Source organism: Eleutherodactylus coqui, chromosome 3 (assembly GCF_035609145.1).
Source record: "Eleutherodactylus coqui strain aEleCoq1 chromosome 3, aEleCoq1.hap1, whole genome shotgun sequence".
Taxonomy (NCBI): Eukaryota; Metazoa; Chordata; class Amphibia; order Anura; family Eleutherodactylidae; genus Eleutherodactylus; species Eleutherodactylus coqui.
In genome coordinates this window covers 165,459,009-165,478,989 of record NC_089839.1, presented here as the reverse complement: position 1 = coordinate 165,478,989, position 19,981 = coordinate 165,459,009, and the positions used below count along the sequence as shown (strand labels likewise).

Genomic DNA, 19,981 nt, shown 5'->3' with positions numbered 1-19,981 from the left:
CAGCCTGCTCACCTGCTCAGACAATGCTGTCTGCACACGGTCACCTTTCGTTATCTTTATTTGTAGCTCTTGAAGCTGCATCTCTACTGTGTCTTTCTTGCATTCATATGCATACTTGTCTTCCAACAACCCCTTCACTCTTTGGGACAGCTCAAGACACTCACTTTCCAATGTTTCTTTCACTTTTTCAAGTTGCTTCAACAGTTTGGACAGTTTCCCCACAGCTACAGCCTGACTCTGTTCCAGCTCCTGGATTTGGGTTCCATGTACTTCAGCTTCCTCATCCAAGCTCATCTGTAGCTGGGACACCAGTCTCTCAAGCAGCACTTCCTGGTTTTCCTTGTGACCCAGTAAGTCTTCCAAGAACTCTGCTTGCTTTTTGGTCTTACTTCACGCAGCTTTCTGTATTTCCAGCTCTTCCTTGAGCTGACTTACTTGGCACTCCCAGTCACCATTTTTCTTTGCTAGCTGCATTTTCAACTCTTGGGTTTTCATTTGCAGTTTCTTACAGTCCTGTTCATACTGCGCAGCTTGTGCCTCCAGACATACTCTGCGGTCAGCCTCATCTCTGGCTACATCTCTGAGGTCTTGTATCTCTTCATGGGCTGATGAAAGATATCTCTTAAAATTTTCTTTCTTACTTCTCATCTCTTTTAAGCGCTGTTCATACTGAACATTCATCTGTTGCAGCAACACTCGGCGATCAGCTTCCTCCTTAGCCAGCCTCTCAAAATGCTCCTTCTCCTTTAAGAGAGCTGCACTTTTTGTTTTCAGCTGCTCCACCTCTTGAAGGCTAGTTTCTTTCTCAAACTGTGTTTTCAACTTTTCACACTTAGGGGCTTGTTCTCTCAGCACAGCCGTGTGATCCGTTTCAGTTTGTCGTATAAGGGGCTCATTCCCTGTAGTCTTGGGTGACTCTGTCAGTGTAGCCAACTGCTTTATTAGGCATTGCCTTTCCTCCTGCTGCACCCGCATAGCCTCTTCATGGGCTTTCAGCTGCTGAGCCATGGCCTCCTGTTGTGCTTTCCGCTGCTGAGCTATGGTCTCCTGTTGCAGCATTATCTCTGGCATCCATTGCTTCAGCCATTCCTCCATACTGGCTGTATCTGTTTGCTGCGCTGTTGCAGTGTCCACCCGGGACATGGGGTTATGGCACGCTCAGACAATCTCTCTTTGGGCGGTTGCCCTTAGCAACGGTTCTCCAGTTGCTGCAGCAGAATGTCCATTAACTGGTGTATGTCTCTTTAAGACCGCTGCCTGCATCCAAACACCATATGTGAGGGATTAGCGTTTAGGTGCAGTAGCAGCGTGGGCATCCGCGGCCAGAGACAGTGACACCGGGCAACAACGTTCTTTAGTCCAGGCTTTGCCTGGGTTTATTGCAGCGGAAACAAAACCAAAACGGAAATAAACACCTGCTCGTCTGAGCACTCACTATACATATGCTTGTTCCTGACTACTCACTGTCAGAATACTTCTTGCTTGCTGCACACAGCCAGTCCGGTCCTCAGACCTGTGGAGGTCTCACCACACCCTCCTGGGTGTTGAGGTTAGGGGCGTCACCCTGTCAACCTCGCCTTTGGCTCTCTCAGCCCAGCCGCTGGGCTAGCCAGGCTCCCTGCTCCACAGAGCCCTCTCTCTGGCTCTCAGCCAGACGCCCTCTCTCTGGCTCTCAGCCAGACGCCCTCTCTCTGGCTCTCAGCCAGACGCCCTCTCTCTGGCTCTCAGCCAGACGCTCTCTCTCTGGCTCTCAGCCAGACACACTCAGCTCCTCTCCAACCTGCAGGCCCAGGCTTTATAAGGCCTGGTACCAGCCCCACCTGGTACGTGGGAGTGGCCATCCCACCCTTCACTTAGACCACTCCCGGAAAGCCGGCCCGGACTATGCGGCTTGGAGCCACTTACAAACACTACAACATAGCGTTACTGACACAGAAATGCTGGCTTCCTCCACCGTGCCCAGGCCGCTCGGTGGCACGTATCCACCCTCCAGCATTTTATCAGTCACTGTCTTACAACACCAAAATATAATATGCTGCGTAATTTGCCATGCCCATAATACTTGTGTGAAAAAAACCTAGGTGTGAGTGGCCCAATAGAAATCAATGGGTTTTTAGTATCGCGTATCAGGCGAGCGTAAGTGCCAAAACATTTGTGAAGGTTGGACTACCGCGTATGCAACTGCGCTTTTCACTGTACTTTTTGCACCACTGGGGACCGTTCACATCGTGTGGGACACAACCACGCCATGATGGTGTGTGGATTTCTCTGAAAAATTGCACAGTTCATTGCACAATTAAGCGGTGATCAGGTGCGCATTTGAGCATCCCCATAGACTCCTATGGTGCCTTTGGTGCCTAAATGCCTACCAAAATAAAGCTTGTTATGGGTTTTCTTCAAACACTCAAAAGCGAAAATGGGAATAAACTCACTGAAGACAATCGGTTCTATTTTCTGCGCAATGTGCCCACAGATCTTGTGTATACAAATGTGCCCACAATCGCGCTCATATGAGTAAGCCCTTTCATGCAGGAAAAACACATGTGTAATATGCGGCTGACATACTCCCATGTGAGTGAGCCCTTAGGGTCCATTCACATAGGCATATTTTCAGTCCATATTCAGATGAGCATAGGCACAACTATTCTCTTTGGCACGAGCATAGTTGTGCCTGAATGAGGGGAATTTCTTCCCCTTCTCTGGCTTTTCAAATTACGTGCAGGAAAGATAGGGCAGGTCCTATCTTTTCTGGGCCGTGCAATTAATGGGGGCGAGAATCTCGCTAGTGAAAACAAAACCACTGAAATGCTATTGAAATCAATGGTTTCACCTTGTCCTGCTATGCAGCTATGATTATCATGGCCGCAGAAAAACTCGTTAGTCTGTATCTAGCCAGTGCCACAAAGTGCAGTGGCGCCTGAACGAGGGGAATTTCTTCCCCTTCACTAGCTTTTCAAAGTTCACGCCAGAACACAGTAGTTTGAAAAAGCCGCGGGAAGATAGGTGCCGCCTGTCTGAAGCCGTCCTTAGGGGTCCTTCGGATGAGCGTCTTTAAGGGCTCTTTCACATGAGTGTAAAAATCATGCACAAGTTAGTCGCGCCAAAAAATTGCGGCTAACTCGCAAGAAAATCGTGTGAATGGACAATTTCCCGCTGTCAAGTTCTGAGCTTAATTAGTGGTGAAATTGCCCATTCACATGATTGGGAACTGCGTGTAGCTGAAAACGAGTTCTGCTGTTACAGGGAGTGGGTAGGGTGGGGGGAGAGATAAAGGAAAGCCCCACGCGGCTTTCCTTCACCGCTGGGGACTCCCTTCATCTCAGCGGGGATGCAGGGTTTCCCATGCAGCTGAGCTGGAGGAATTTCCCTGTAGCGGGGAGAAAGAGTGAGATGAAGGGAGTCCCTGGGGAACTCCCTCATCGCCGGGGACTCTCTTCATTTCAGTACGATACTGGCATTCCCCAGCAGCGGAGGTAGAGGGATGTCCCCACTTCGGGGATTGAAGGAGTAAATCCCCAATACTGCAGGAAAAGTGGGTGGGGCTAGAGAGGGATCAGTGCTAGTTGGGTGGGGCTAGAGGGCGGTTCCATGTAGCCCCACCCTCTCTCCCCATTTGGGGAAGCCCTGTAGCCCTGCCCCCTTCTCTAACTGCTACGGGGATTCCCTTGTTCTCCCCTGCAGGGGAATTCTTTATCTTCTAATTGCTGGGAAATACCTTATTCTCCCCTGCAGGGAAATGCCAGTATTGCGCTGAGTTGAGGGGAGTCCACAGTGATGAAGAGGGTTCCCCCGGGGACTTCCTTTATCTCCCTCTCTCTCCCCCTGTTGTGGGATAATTCCGCCAGCCCTGCGAAAATTAAGGGAACCCCCGGAGAGTCCCCATCCCCGCGGGGGCTAACAGGAGCTTACAGCGGGACATTTAAAACATGCTTCTGGCTTTAGTGGTGCAGCAGCACTCCCTCCCGCTTATCTACCTTCATCTCCCATTCCCATTGTTTATTCATTTAAACTAAACAATTGGAATGCTTAGCTAATCTCCCTCCCCTTGCCCTGTTATCCAGCTCCCATAGAAGTCCATGGAAACTCCTGCACATCACGCAGCAGAGATAGGTCAGGTGCTATCTTTTCACGCAGCATGAACTTTAGATGCATGCATTGCAGTCCTGCATGTCCTATCTTTTTAAGTGCGTGGTTTTTGTGCACTAAAATCCCTTTATCTGAACATTCCAATACGAAATCATTGGCTCTAATAACCACCGTTTTTTTACGTGTATGATTTTTGTGCATGTAGGTCCCCGTGTAAATGAGCCCCGTGTATTTTTGCATGCAGGAAAATCTTATGTGGACAACGCTGAGAATAGAACCCATCGATTTCAATGGGTTCTTTCTCATTTCTCTTTTTTGCGCACACAGTTTGCTGGCGCAAAGCAAATAGGACCTGCTTTATTTTGTGGAGATCTATGAGAGGTTTGCAAACACGCACATATGTACACGAGGGTATGCGCAAAAGAATCAGAGATTTAAATCAAGGCAGGGTAATTCCCCCGTCTATGTAAATGAGCAGTACCTGCTCAAATACGCACAGTATTTGTGCAGGCAGGAACGCAAAATTCACTTATTCTCTTTGGAAAAAAGTTGCGCAAGAGCGAGCGTATTTTGTAATAAGCCTGTCTGAAGCCACCCTTAATCAACTTGTTTTTACTAGTAATTCATTGAATTTATACCTTTATTTGTAAAGCAATCCCAGTGTGTATTCATTCCCTTAGTAGATGCAGAACACATTGAACTCTCACGTGGGTGTGTTGGCCGCAGCGCAGAAACTGTGGGGAATACAGTAAATTACCAGCAAACCTTTTGTATATACTTCACAGAGTAACATTCACATTAACCAAACGAAATGGGTAATAAATAATAGCATTTTTGTGATTAGAATTTTTTTTGAAAGCCACATAGACCTTGATTAGCATTTACCAATGTGCCAAGAGAAAGGAAACTACTAACAACCTTGGCTGCTATTAGAGATGAGCGAGCGTACTCGGAAAAGCACTACTCGCTCGAGTAATTTGCTTTATCCGAGTATCGCTGTGCTCGTCCCTGAAGATTCGGGTGCCGGCACGGAGCGGGGAGCTGCAGGGGAGAGCGGGGAGGAACGGAGGGGAGATCTTTCTCTCCCTCTCTCCCGCCCGCTCTCCCCTGCTCCCCGCTGCGACTCACCTGTCAGCCGCAGCGGCACCCGAATCTTCAGGGACGAGCACAGCAATACTCGGATAAAGCAAATTACTCGAGCGAGTAGTGCTTTTCCGAGTACGCTCGCTCATCTCTAGCTGCTATATAATGTTAATGAACATGTAATAATGCCAATATACTAGAGATGGGAAGCAGTGCTTTAGCAATAGTGTTTTTGAACATTTAGATTTGGTGTATTTTGTAACTTTCATTTATAATAAGCATTATCAAAAATATATTTACTGCTGTTAAGGCCCCTTCACACCACCATACTTGTAGGCACACAATTTGCACATGCAATATGCAGAGACTAGAACCCAATTATTTCAATGGGTTAATTCACACGCATGTATTTTTCACACACATTTTGGTGGTGCAAAAAAAGCAGGATGCTCCATTTTCCTGCACATTTGTGCCCCCAGAGTCCCCATAGAAGTCAATAGGGATGTGTGCATATTACGCTAAGAGATGTGTGAAATACTGCATAGTTGCATAGAAAAAAAGAACACATCTAGAACTGATTAGACTAATTAGCAATTTTAATCAGTGCATCTATCCTCGCAAATAAGCGTTCAATCCACAAATACGCAGGGCTGAGGCGCACACAAATACTCTAATGTTCATGTGCCTAAGGCCCGCTCACACGAGGGTTGTTTTAGTGCAGTTTAGGTGCATGAAAAAATCGCGGCTAAACTGCCATAAAAATCGCTTGAATTGATGAGTTTTCACTCGCAGAAGACACTAGCTTCAGGCGCCTGAAAATTGCCCATTCACTGGAGCAACATGTTTTTTTAAAAAAGCACAGATGCTCCAGGAGGAGGGTGTGAGCCAATGGGCGATTAACCCATAGCAGGGAGAGAGAGAGATCAGGGCTATGGGTCAATCCCACATAGCACAGCTCACTCTCTTACTGCGCTTTAGGGATATCCCGAAGCCCCAGGAATCCCCAGGTGTTGTATCCTAATATTAGGGCTTTTTCATGTGGGTGTGATTTAGTGCCGTTAAGCGGCCATGATAATCACGGCTACATAACCGAATGAAACAAAACCATTGATTTCAATGGTTTTGTTTTCGCTATCGGGACTCTTGCACATTAATAGTATGGGTGAGAAAAGATAGGACCTATCTTTCCGCTGTTTTTTTCAAGCTCACACACTATGGTGCAGAGTTTGACTGGCCCAATAAGAAAAATCCCTCTGTAGCGGCAAATGTAGTTGTGCCTATGCCCGTGTGTTTTTGCCCTTAAGGTTAGATTTGCAAAATTTTACTATTCTCCTTTCTGCGCCAGCCCCGGTACATCTTCGGAAAATGGGGTGGGGCTTGTTGGGAGGGGGTGGGACACAGGCATTGAACTTGAAAACTTTTGATTGCTTATACAATATAATAAAATCCTATGGTATTGCATTGTGCTGTATTTTTACAGTCTGCAACAGGAACGTGCCTAATAGTCAAATGATCATGGCAGCCGTTTCTATAGATGCACAAATTCAAAAGTCACCTCCTGTCCCAAATATGCCAACAAATTTTTGCGAAGTGAACGAGGTTGATTTGCGCACATATCGGCGTATAGTACTGTACTTTTTGCGCATGAAATACACATTAATAAAAACAAACCATAGACATGAATAGGCTCCATTCTCTGCGCATTGCATGTATGCAAATACGGTTATCTGAAGCAGCCCTAAGGCCTCTTTCACACACCGTGCTAAAATATTTCTGCTATCTGTGTGTTAAATTGTGTGAACGAAGAATATTTTTCATGACTTTAACCGCCTGGCTGTGGCGTCTTGCGGTGCACCGATGCCACAGCCCGAAATCCCTCGGGCCCCAGAACAATAAAGGGAATCTCAGCGGGGATGAAGGGAGTTCCTGCGGAGATAAAGGGATACCCCCAAGGCGGGGGACTCACTTCATCCCCTCAGCGGGGAACTCCCTACAATCTCGCTGGGGCTTCCTTAATCTCTGAAGGGATTCCCTTCATCCCCCCAGGGTTAAACTTCCTCCCACTTCCTTTGACGACTGGCTTGCATTGTCTCCCATAGGAGTCTATGGAGCCGCCAACTTTGTGCTGTCAAAAGATAGGACAAATCCTATCTGTTGACAGAAAGAAATCTCGGCGTCAAAAATTCACATCTATTACGCTATCTTTCGATGCACGATTTTTAATGTGAATCAAAAAATCGTTTGCTGAAAGATCTTGTAGGAAACCATAGGGTCTTTTAGATGCAATTTTTTTGCCGACCCTACTCTGCGTCAAAATGACGCTTGTGTGAAAGAGGCCTAAGGCCTTATTCACGTGAGCGTTTTATCATGGAGATTTTGCCGCAATAAACCGCCCACCAAAAATCGCGATTCCAATGCATTCGTTCAGATGGGTGATTTTGTGGCGCGTGAAATGGGCCATCTGGAAAAAAAGCACATACAGTGATGATTCCAGTGGCTGCTTTTACAGACGGCCGGAAAAGATAGGACTTATCCTATCTTTTGGCCGCGATTACCCAATGGAAGCCGCCGGCAGGACGATGGGGAGGGAGTTTAGCACGACTTGCACTGCTAAGCTCCGTCCCCGTCCCATCCCCTCCTTTCGCCGGCAGCTGGCAAGGGGCAAAGAGGGTAGGGAAGCGGGAGGGAATTTAGCAGAGCTGAACTCTCCCCACCTGGCCGACGGTATTCTGGGCTGCGGTGTTTATACGCCGCACGCTGGCCATCTGAATAGATGAGAAAATCTTGGATTCTCGGTCCGAGAGAAAGATCGGCCATTGTGTAAAAAAAAATAGAAAATAATAGATTACTATTTCTTACGAGTTCTGATCATACCACCATTGTACCGATCTTGCACAAGGAAATCACCCATGTAAATACAACCTTAGACATGTAAAGTGTCTACATTGATGTTTCAACCCAAAAGTCTGACTGATAATTATTGGGATAGATGTAGAGAGAACTTTCTTGTAATTACATACTTTATATCACTCTTAGGGTGCATTCCAACGAACATATATCGGCTCAGTTTTCACGCCGAGCCGATATACGTTGTCCTCGTGTGCAGGGGGAGGGGAGGATGGAAGAGCCAGGAGCAGGAACTGAGCTCCTGCCCCCTCTCTGCCTCCTCTCCGCCCCTCTGCACTATTTGCAATGGGGAGAGGCGGGACGGGGGTGGGGCTAATTCTCAGCCCCTCCCCACCTCCTTTCATTGCAAATAGTGCAGAGGGGTGGAGAGGAGGCAGAGAGGGGGCGGGAGCTCAGTTCCTGCTCCTGGCTCTTCCATCCTCCCCCCCCCCCCCTGCACACGAGGACAACGTATATCGGCTCGGCGTGAAAACCCGAGCCGATATATGTTCGTGGGAATGCAGCCTTAACGTTATTTCCAGTATGTCAGAAAATCTATTTTCCAATTATCTGTCTATTTTTCCATATCTATTTTTTTTCCATGTCCTAAGGATAGGAGGATGTTTCACTGTAAGTGATGGTCGGACATACATTATTTTTATGTATGACAGGTATCATGTACAGATCTAGCAACCGTTAACATGACAGGAGCATTGTGATTACTAGAGATGAGCGAACGTGTTCTTCCGAGCTTGATATTCGTGCGAATATTAGGGTGTTCGGGATGTTCGTTATTCGTAACGAACACCATGCGGTGTTCTGGTTATTTTCACTTCCTTCCCTGAGACGTTAGCGCGCTTTTCTGGCCAATTGAAAGACAGGGAAGGCATTACAACTTCCCCCTGTGACGTTCAAGCCCTATACCACCCCCCTGCTGTGAGTGGCTGGGAAGATCAGGTGTCACCCGAACATAAAAGTCGGCCCCTCCCGCGGTTCGCCTCAGATGCGGTGTGAGTTAGATGAGGGACAGTGCTGTTTGTACCGGAGCTGCTGTAGGGAAAGAATTGGTAGTTAGTGTAGGCTTCAAGACCCCCCAAAGGTCCTTATTAGGGCCACTGATAGCTGTGTGTTGGCTGCTGTTAGCAGTGGCAAATTTTTTTTTCTCAAAATCGCCTCTGCAGACCGTTGCACCTGGCATTAGGGACAGAAGTGCTGCATAGGCAGGGAGAGTGTTAGGAGTGAGTGTAGCCTTCAAGAACCTCAACGGTCCTTTCTAGGGCCATATTTATCCGTGTGCAGTACTGTCCAGGCTGCTGTTAGCTGTGCTGCATTTTTTTTTGCTTCTCAAAATCGCCTCTGCAGACCATTGCACCCTCCATTGATACTGCAGGGAAAGAATTGTATAGGCAGGGCGACAACACAGTTGTTATTCATTGAATATACGCAGTGCTGCCTTTTGGTGCCAAAAAACTGAAAACAAATCTATTTGTCCAGCCTCTGTCCGTCCTAAGGGCTGTGGACACGTGTGAGCTGCGTGAACAACATTGCTAAATCAGACGCACCCAGCTACGCTTTACTGCTGGCTTCGCCATTTGCTTTCCTTAATTGGGAAAAAAATACCTGCTCTCCAAGAGTTATAATAACTCTGCTACCCTCACGTTCTGTGACACATTAGCAGGGACACAGCACAGTTATTAAACTTCTCATGTTCATTGAATATACGCAGTGCTGCCTTTTGGTGGAAAAAAACTGAAAACAAATCTATTTGTCCAGCCTCTGTCCGTCCTAAGGGCGGTGGACACGTGTGAGCTGCGTGAACAACATTGCTAAATCAGACGCACCCAGCTACGCTTTACTGCTGGCTTCGCCATTTGCTTTCCTTAATTGGGAAAAAAATACCTGCTCTCCAAGAGTTATAATAACTCTGCTACCCTCACGTTCTGTGACACATAAGCAGGGACACGGCACAGTTATTAAACTTCTCATGTTCATTGAATATACGCAGTGCTGCCTTTTGGTGGAAAAAAACTGAAAACAAATCTATTTGTCCAGCCCCTGTCCGTCCTAAGGGCGGTGGACACGTGTGAGCTGCGTGAACAACATTGCTAAATCAGACGCACCCAGCAACGCTTTACTGCTGGCTTCGCCATTTGCTTTCCTTAATTGGGAAAAAAATACCTGCTCTCCAAGAGTTATAATAACTCTGCTACCCTCACGTTCTGTGACACATAAGCAGGGACACAGCACAGTTATTAAACTTCTCATGTTCATTGAATATACGCAGTGCTGCCTTTTGGTGGAAAAAAACTGAAAACAAATCTATTTGTCCAGCCTCTGTCCGTCCTAAGGGCGGTGGACACGTGTGAGCTGCGTGAACAACATTGCTAAATCAGACGCACCCAGCTACGCTTTACTGCTGGCTTCGCCATTTGCTTTCCTTAATTGGGAAAAAAATACCTGCTCTCCAAGAGTTATAATAACTCTGCTACCCTCACGTTCTGTGACACATTAGCAGGGACACAGCACAGTTATTAAACTTAGATAATTCATTCACTAGAGGCAGTGGGGCCTTTCGTTTTCCAAAAAGGGCAAAAATTATATTTGGCCTGCAGTCTTGCGCCAATTTATTTCCTGCCTGTGAAATCAAATCACTGGTAATACAGCATGCTGAGGGGTAGGGGTAGGCCTAGAGGACGTGGACGCGGCCGAGGACGCGGAGGGCCAAGTCAGGGTGTGGGCACAGCCCGAGCTCCTGATCCCGGTGTGTCGCAGCCGACTGCTGCGCAATTAGGAGAGAGGCACGTTTCTGGCGTCCCCACATTCATCGCCCAATTAATGGGTCCACGCGGGAGACGGTTATTAGAAAATGAGCAGTGTGAGCAGGTCCTGTCCTGGATGGCAGAAAGTGCTTCGAGCAACCTATCGTCTACCCGCAGTTCTGCGCCGTCCACTGCTGCCAATCCGAATCCTCTGTCTGCTGCTCCTCCTTCCTCCCAGCCTCCTCACTCCACTACAATAACACCTGCTCAGGAGCGGGAACACTCCCAGGAACTGTTCTCGGGCCCCTGTTTAGATTGGGCAGCAGCGGTTCCTCTCCCACCAGAGGAGTTTATTGTCACTGATGCCCAACCATTCGAAAGTTCCCGGGGTCCGGGGGAAGAGGCTGGGAACTTCCGCCAACTGTCTCAACAACTTTCTGTGGGTGAGGAGGACGATGACGATCAGACACAGTTGTCTTGCAGTGAGGTAGTAGTAAGGGCAGTAAGTCCGAGGGAGCAGCGCACAGAGGATTCGGAGGAAGAGCAGCAGGACGATGAGGTGACTGACCCCACCTGGTGTGCAACGCTTACTCAGGAGGACAGGTCTTCAGAGGGGGAGTCAAGGGCATCAGCAGGGCAGGTTACAAGAGGCAGTGCGTTGGCCAGGGGTAGAGGCAGGGCCAGACCGAATAATCCACCAAGTGTTTCCCAAAGCGCCCCCTCGCGCCATGCCACCCTGCAGAGGCCGAGGTGCTCTAAGGTCTGGCAGTTTTTCACAGAGACGCCTGACGACCGACGAACAGTGGTGTGCAACCTTTGTTGCGCAAAGCTCAGCCGGGGAGCCAACACCAACAGCCTCACCACCACCACCATGCGCAGACATATGATGGCCAAGCACCCCACAAGGTGGGACGAAGGCCGTTCACCGCCTCCGGTTTGCACCCCTGCCTCTCCCCCTGTGCCCCAACCTGCCACTGAGATGCAACCCCCCTCTCAGGACACAGGCACTACCGCCTCATGGCCTGCACCCACACCCTCATCTCTGCTGTCCTCGGCCCCATCCAGCAGTGTAGTTCAGCGCACCGTTCAGCCGTCGCTTGCGCAAGTGTTCGAGCGCAAGCGCAAGTACGCCGCCACGCACCCGCACGCTCAAACGTTAACCGTCCGCATAGCAAAATTCATCAGCCTTGAGATGCTGCCGTATAGGGTTGTGGAAACGGAGTCCTTCAAAAGTATCATGGAGGCGGCGGCCCCGCGCTACTCAGTTCCCAGTCGCCACTACTTTTCCCGATGTGCCGTCCCAGCCCTGCACGACCACGTCTCCCGCAACATTGTGCGCGCCCTCACCAACGCGGTTACTGCCACGGTCCACTTAACTACGGACACGTGGACAAGCACAGGCGGGCAGGGCCACTACATCTCCCTGACGGCACATTGGGTGAATTTAGTGGAGGCTGGGACAGAGTCAGAGCCTGGGACCGCTCACGTCCTACCCACCCCCAGAATTGCGGGCCCCAGCTCGGTGCTGGTATCTGCGGAGGTGTATGCTTCCTCCACTAAAGCACTCTCCTCCTCCTCCTCCTCCTCTGTCTCGCAATCAAGATGTGTTAGCAGCAGCATGTCGCCAGCAGTCGGTGTCGCGCGGTGTGGCAGCACAGCGGTGGGCAAGCGTCAGCAGGCCATGCTGAAACTACTCAGCTTAGGCGATAAGAGGCACACGGCCCACGAACTGCTGCAGGGTCTGACACAGCAGGCCGACCGCTGGCTTGCGCCGCTGAGCCTCCAACCGGGCATGGTCGTGTGTGACAACGGCCGTAACCTGGTGGCGGCTCTGCAGCTCGGCAGCCTCACGCACGTGCCATGCCTGGCCCACGTCTTTAATTTGGTGGTTCAGCGCTTTCTGAAAAGCTACCCACGCTTGTCAGACCTGCTCGTAAAGGCGCGCCGGCTCTGCGCACATTTTCGCAAGTCCCACACGGACGCTGCCACCCTGCGCACCCTGCAACATCACTTTAAGCTGCCAGTGCACCGACTGCTGTGCGACGTGCCCACACGGTGGAACTCTACGCTCCACATGTTGGCCAGGCTCTATGAACAACGTAGAGCTATAGTCGAATACCAACTCCAACATGGGCGGCGCAGTGGGAGTCAGCCTCCTCAATTCCTTTCAGAAGAGTGGGCCTGGTTGGCAGACATCTGCCATGTCCTTGGTAATTTTGAGGAGTCTACCCAGGTGGTGAGCGGCGATGCTACAATCATTAGCGTCACCATTCCTCTGCTATGCATCTTGAGAAATTCCCTGCAAAGCATAAAGGCAGCTGCTTTGCGCTCGGAAACGGGGGCGGGGGAAGACAGTACGCCGCTGGATAGTCAGAGCACCCTCCTGTCTATTTCTCAGCGCGTACAGGAGGAGGAGGAGGAGCATGAGGAGGATGAGGAGGAGGGGGAAGAGAGAGCTTGGGCCGCTGCTGACGGTACACCGGCTGATTGCCTGTCATCCTTTCAGCGTGTATGGCCTGAGGAGGAGGAGGAGGAGGAGGAGGAGGAGGATCCTGAAAGTGATCTTCCTAGTGACGACAGCCATGTGTTGCGTACAGGTACCCTGGCACACATGGCTGACTTCATGTTAGGATGCCTTTCTCGTGACCCTCGCGTTGCACGCATTCTGGCCACGACGGATTACTGGGTGTACACACTGCTCGATCCACGGTATAAGGAGAACCTGCCCACTCTGATTCCCGAAGAGGAAAGGGGTTCGAGAGTGTTGCTATACCACAGGACCCTTGCGGACAAGCTGATGGTAAAATTCCCAGCCGACAGCGCTAGTGGCAGAAGGCGCAGTACCGAGGGCAAGGTAGCAGGGGAGGTGCGGAGATCGAGCAGCATGTACATCCCAGGCAGTGCAACAGTCTTTAAGGGCCTGGCCAGCTTTATGGCTCCCCACCAAGACTGTGTCACCGCTCCCCAGTCACGGCTGAGTCGGCGGGAGCACTGTAAAAGGATGGTGAGGGAGTACGTAGCGGATCGCACGACCATCCTTGGTGACGCCTCTGCCCCCTACAACTACTGGGTGTCGAAGCTGGACACGTGGCCTGAACTAGCGCTGTATGCCCTGGAGGTGCTTGCTTGTCCTGCGGCTAGCGTCTTGTCGGAGAGGGTGTTTAGTGCGGCTGGGGGAATCATCACCGATAAGCGTAGCCGCTTGTCAACCGACAGTGCCGACAGGCTAACACTCATCAAGATGAACAAAGGCTGGATTTCGCCAGACTTCTGTTCTCCACCAGCGGACAGCAGCGATACGTAAGCAATACGTAGGCTGCACCCGCGGATGGAAGCTACGTTCTCTCTCACCATCCAAAACGGGGACATTTCTGCTTCATCAATCTGTGTCTAATATTCCTCCTCCTCCTCCTGCTCCTCCTCCTGAAACCTCACGTAATCACGCTGAACGGGCAATTTTTCTTAGGGCCACAAGGCTCACTCAAATAATTTTTCTGAACAATTTTTATAAGTTTCAATGCGCTTAAAAGCGTTGGAACTTTAACTTGAACCAATTTTTCGTTACACTGGGCTGCCTCCAGGCCTAGTTACCACTTAAGCCACATTAACCAAAGCGATTCACCTGCCATCTTGGTTGGGCATGGCCAATTTTTACTGAGGTACATTAGTACTGTTGGTACACCAATTTTTTTGGGCCCTCACCTACAGTGTAATCATAGTAATTTCTATGTTCTTCGCCTGCACTCATGGTACAGAAAGGTGTGTGGGGTTGGCCTACAGTTTAGCTACATAAATGTAACTTGTGCCTTGGCTATACTAAGGCTACTGAAATGGAACGAAGACTGCGCTCCCGCTATACTGCTGCTTCAGAATTGTTAATGGGGCCTGTCCTGAGTGCTACTATTGCTTACATGGAACGAAGACTGCGCTCCCGCTATACTGCTGCTTCAGAATTGTTAATGGGGCCTGTCCTGAGTGCTACTATTGCTTACATGGAACGAAGACTGCGCTCCCGCTATACTGCTGCTTCAGAATTGTTAATGGGGCCTGTCTTTAGTGCTACTATTGCTGACATGGAACGGACACGTGGAGAGGACACGTAGTGCCTCAAAAACATCCCCCTCCTCCTCCAACAGGGAAAACATTGTTGGCAAATGCCTTTGCATTGGTTCGTCTGGTGGCAGTCCAAGAATTTCACCTTTACCGACACAACAAGAGAGCCCCCACACCATCCCCCCGCCACGGCCCACTTAATCCTGGCCACATTCCGAAAACCAACAAAATACAACCGTGCTACTAGGTCCGCAGTCACCACCACATTACCACCAACGCGGTTACTGTTAAGGTGCATATTACCAGTCTGACTGGGGCATGCAGACACCTTGACAGAATGAATAGTGTGTGGCACATAGCTTCCCCATTGCTATGCCCACGTGTGCAGCTCCTGATGGCGGTGGCACAGGATTCTATTTCTCATTGCTTCTGTACAGCATTGTGGGCTATCGCCCCGCCCCTATTAAAGAGGGTCGCTGCCTAGCCGTGCCAACCCTCTGCAGTGTGTGCCTGCGGTTCCTCCTCATGGCAGACGCACTTCTAAATAGACATGAGTGTGGCGTGGCATGAGGGCAGCTGAAGGCTGCGCAGGGACACTTTGGTGTGCGCTGTGGGGGGGAGGGGGGGCGGTTGGGCAGCATGTAACCCAGGAGAAGTGGCAGTGGAGTGTCATCCAGGCAGTGATTGTGCTTTGTTGTAGCTAGTGTGGTGCTTAGCTAAGGTATGCCATGCTAATGAGGGCTTTTCAGAAGTAAAAGTTGTTGGGAGGGGGGGGGGGCCCACTCTTGCCGGTATTGTGGCTTAATAGTGGGACCTGTGAACTTGAGATGCAGCCCAACATGTAGCCCCTCGCCTGCCCTATCCGTTTCTGTGTCATTCCCATCACTTTGTTGAATTGCCCAGATTTTCACACATGAAAACCTTAGCGAGCATCGGCGAAATACAAAAATGCTCTGGTCGCCCATTGACTTCAATGGGGTTCGTTGTTCGAAACGAACCCTCGAGCATCCCGGGAAGTTCGTTCCGAATAACAAACACCCGAACATTTTGGTGTTCGCTCATCTCTAGTGATTACTCAATTTGCTCCATCTGTACTCTGTAGTTTTTATGTCTTTTATTTGAGAACACTATTACACATGCTTGCTGTATATTGGGACACTGTATGACATGATTTCTTCCTGCAGGTGGTCTATGTCACTGCTACATTCCCCTACGTTATGTTGATAATTCTCCTGATCCGTGGGGTTACATTACCTGGAGCTTCTCAAGGGATCAAATTTTACCTGTATCCTGATTTATCAAGACTGTCAGATCCTCAGGTAAGACAAAGACATTTGAAAAAATGTGGGAAAAAACCTTCTTCAGCATCAGTTTTTAGTACATTTCTCGATAAGATGCTGAATGTTGTTTTATTTTAAACATTTGGCAGATTTACAATTGAAAATTCACCAGATTTATGTTGTGTTTTTAACCACTTTTAGACACTTTTTTTCACCAAGAGGCGTTGCTTCATTGGAAAAGGTCAAGGCTTAAATGCAACGTTTGGTTATTTCTATCCTCCCAACCGCTTCTGGCCAAGGGTATTGTGGGCCCTGACTCAGGATAGGTGCTGGTCTCAGAGCTTATCAGACTTTTATGGCATATCTTGTGAATATGCCATAGGAGTCTGAGATGGAAATATTCCTTTAATGCCCTCTTTTCATCAGTCTAAAAAAGATATATACATTGATTCTTATTGATCTTCATGACAGTGACACATAAGATCATTGGGGTTCCTCCCCTGCAATCTGCATCCTTGACCCAAACAAAGTAGGTCCTTCTATTCTTCAATTCACTGGCACTCCATTATTGTGCTGTGCTGTACATCAGGAAAGCTAACACAGTGCCAGTCAGATGTTGACTTCTATATTTTCCAGTTCTTTCCTGGAGAGGAATTGAGAAACAACCAAGCGCTGTCAAATGTCTGTTACATACAAATAAAAAATTGTACAATTCCCAAAGACAAAATACTTGTTATATTGAGATATTGCAGATTTCAATTCGGCCAATTCAGTCATTCTAAGTGATCCAGCAGAAATGAGTTATCTCCGTGTTTAATGGTAGGTGCATTATACCTTTTACAGAACGCAATAATGGATCTCTCAGCGCCCCCTGATGGTAGACTACTGTTACTATAACAGCTACTGTAGTAGTACATTGCTTTTGTAACATTTCTTTACTCTTTGGTTTTTCAAAACCTTAAGAAGAGGCTTCATTTTCACTTGACCTATGATTTCCGCTGGCTTCTGCTTCCATTAAAAAGCTTGTCTGTCAAAAGACGTTCCGTTTTCCAGCAAGTGGTGAATCTCGGAGATGTAATCAGCTGTGTCTTATTCAGAATGACAGCACTGGAACCATTTAAGTCACTGAAGCAGACCAGAATGCAGTTTTAATGCTCTTTTGAAATAGAAATCCAAGTAAAATATAAAAGGAAAAGAAGGAAAACATTATCAATAAAACACAAAGTATCTGTAGTCACTATTTAACAAAATGCAACTTGTATGACTTTAGGTCTCACATTTTCTCAGTGGCATCCAAGTCTTGTAGTTGAATGCTACAAGAATTCAATGCAAGATGAAGGAGGGACACAATGAAATAAGTTTTGGCATTGGCAGAAAAAAATTTGATTTCTTATCATATTAAAACATTATGTTACCTACCTTTGAAAATGTACATAATTCTGTTGGGCTCAACCTTTATATGGGCAAACCTCCATTGACCAGAAGATAACAACCAACCCAGAACTGTAAAGGTCATAGACTTACAATGGAGTTGAAAAGCTCTTTCCTGATGGCAATGGAATAGAACTCAATAGTTGAGTCTGACATTATTCGAGAACTAGCACTATTCTTGACCGTGGGCTGTGTTGGGTATTAACTGAGCTCTATTCAATTGAATAGAAGCCCTCTTACATGGCACAATTATCGTTAAAATAATCATTAGAGTAAGTGGTTACACAGTAATTATTAAGTGTAAATGCGTACTGCAAATGAACAATCAGCGATTAATCATTAGATTATCACTGATCAGAGCTTTCATTCAGACCTGAAAATCATTGTTCGTCTGCTACTGCATTGTTTGGTTTAACAATTTGGCATTGCACATTTGCCAAATACAAAGAAGTGGCAAAGGGTCGACTAAAGGCGTGGTGATGTCCAAATGAATCATTACTGATTATTTAGCTACCTGATTATTGCTCACTGCAAATGCATGCCAAGCAAATGATACGCGATGGCTACATTACGTGTTGTTTCCAACTTGCCTTGTTGTTTAAAAGGGCCTTAAGGTTGACCTGGCATGACAGACACAGCCCATGGAGGACAGTGGCCATGCTTCTGGAAAAAGTCAACCACCTTTTAAAGGGGTTACCCATGGAGAAAAAAGTTGTTAACTGTGGTGGAATGGCATAAAAGAAGCAATACTCACCTCACCTGATACCTTGCAGCTTTCAATCCTCTGGTATTTGGTCCCCTGTTGATCTCTACTTCTTGCTTCAGCTAGCAAAGATGTTACTTACACCACGGACATGTGACCACTGCAGCCAATCTCCGTCTCTCTTCAATCAGTGCTTAGCTGCTGCAGTCACATGTCCAGTTGTTGGGATGTCATCACCGCTGCAGCCATAAGTAGAGAGCAATGGGGGGGGGGGCAGGCATCGGAGGAACATGAGCAGCAGCGTATTAGGTGAGGAGAGTATTGCTTCTTTTTTTGCCAGTCAACAGCTTGTCAAAAAAATTCCTGGATAACCCATTTAATATCAAGCCCTCATTACTTGCTTTAGTAGTTTGCTTCATTTATGTGTCTATTAAGTGTTGTTTTTTATGTCTTCTTAGGTTTGGGTAGATGCAGGTACTCAAATCTTCTTCTCTTATGCTATCTGCTTGGGCTGTTTGACCGCTCTAGGAAGTTACAATAACTACAATAATAATTGCTACAGGTACCTTAACTTGTAGATATAAAGAAAAGATTATTGAACTGTGTTGATTTATGGCTTGGTTTTTGCAATATTCTGAGTGAATATTTAACATATAGAGATGTGTCCATCCTTACTTAATCTCACATTTTGTTAGGACTGCAATTTCTCATGAAACCAATTTAATACAATATCAATGATATGCTAGCAAAACCGTTGAACTCCACAATACACAATGTAACCACTGCGTGGCCACAATAGACACATATAGGATAAAGGGCTCATGACGGAATATAGCAAAATCATATTGTTTGGAAAAGCCGCTTATCTTGTGACACACAGATTTGATTATATTCAGTCAAAAGAAAAGATAAGTAAGAACACATCTATCCACAGGGAAAATCTCTTTATTTATGCATCCAACATAGTTAGATAATTCCAAATGTAAGCATACAAATGAATACAGCAGATATAAAAAGTCTACACACCCCTGTAAAAATGCCATGTTTTTGTCATGTTAAAAATCTGACAAAGATGGATCATTTCAGATTTATTTCCACCTTTAGGCCTAATGCACTGCAAAATCCGGAGAGGGCATCCACTTCTGGATTCTGTAGCAATAGCCCTCTATAGCATGCAATGCAAAAAAGATTCCTCATGCACACAAGCGGAAAACAGTTGCAATTTCTGCTTGCAGATGAAAAATCGCAGCATGCTCCATTTTCCTGCGGTTCCTGCAATGATGGCTTCCATTGAAGTCAATAGAAGCCATCCGACCCGCGGCCGGTCCACAATTCACATTGCGGATGGGCTGCGGATTCCGTGGGAAAGGCAGGAGACACACAGGTACGCAGGATCACCCGCCGCTGTCATGGCTGGATTCCGTGCAGAATTCCCCATGCGGAATCTGTGTGTGCCGTTTACATTTGGCTTAAATGTGCCCCGTTATCTGTACAATTCCACTGAAAAACAAGCTGAAATCAATTATGGAGGAAAAAGAAAAATTACAAAACTAAAGAATGTGGTTGCATTCCAGTAGGATTATCCTGACATATTCTTAGTTGCATTATTCAGCTAAAGTTGTAAAGATCTTACAACACATCAAAGGAATCTGATTGTTGAAAGCTATCAGTCAGGAGAAGGGGACCAAAAAATTACATAT

General features: G+C 47.6%; 1 protein-coding gene across 1 annotated transcript in view; it reads left to right on the top strand.

Annotated features, from left to right (window-relative positions):
- Positions 1-19,981, top strand: part of SLC6A11 (solute carrier family 6 member 11) — a 278,393-nt gene that overhangs the window by 216,537 nt on the left and 41,875 nt on the right. Inside the window, exons 6-7 of the mRNA XM_066596493.1 lie at positions 16,052-16,186; positions 18,740-18,843. Of these exons, the coding sequence (XP_066452590.1) occupies positions 16,052-16,186; positions 18,740-18,843 (239 nt within the window). The remainder of the gene's footprint in view (positions 1-16,051; positions 16,187-18,739; positions 18,844-19,981) is intronic.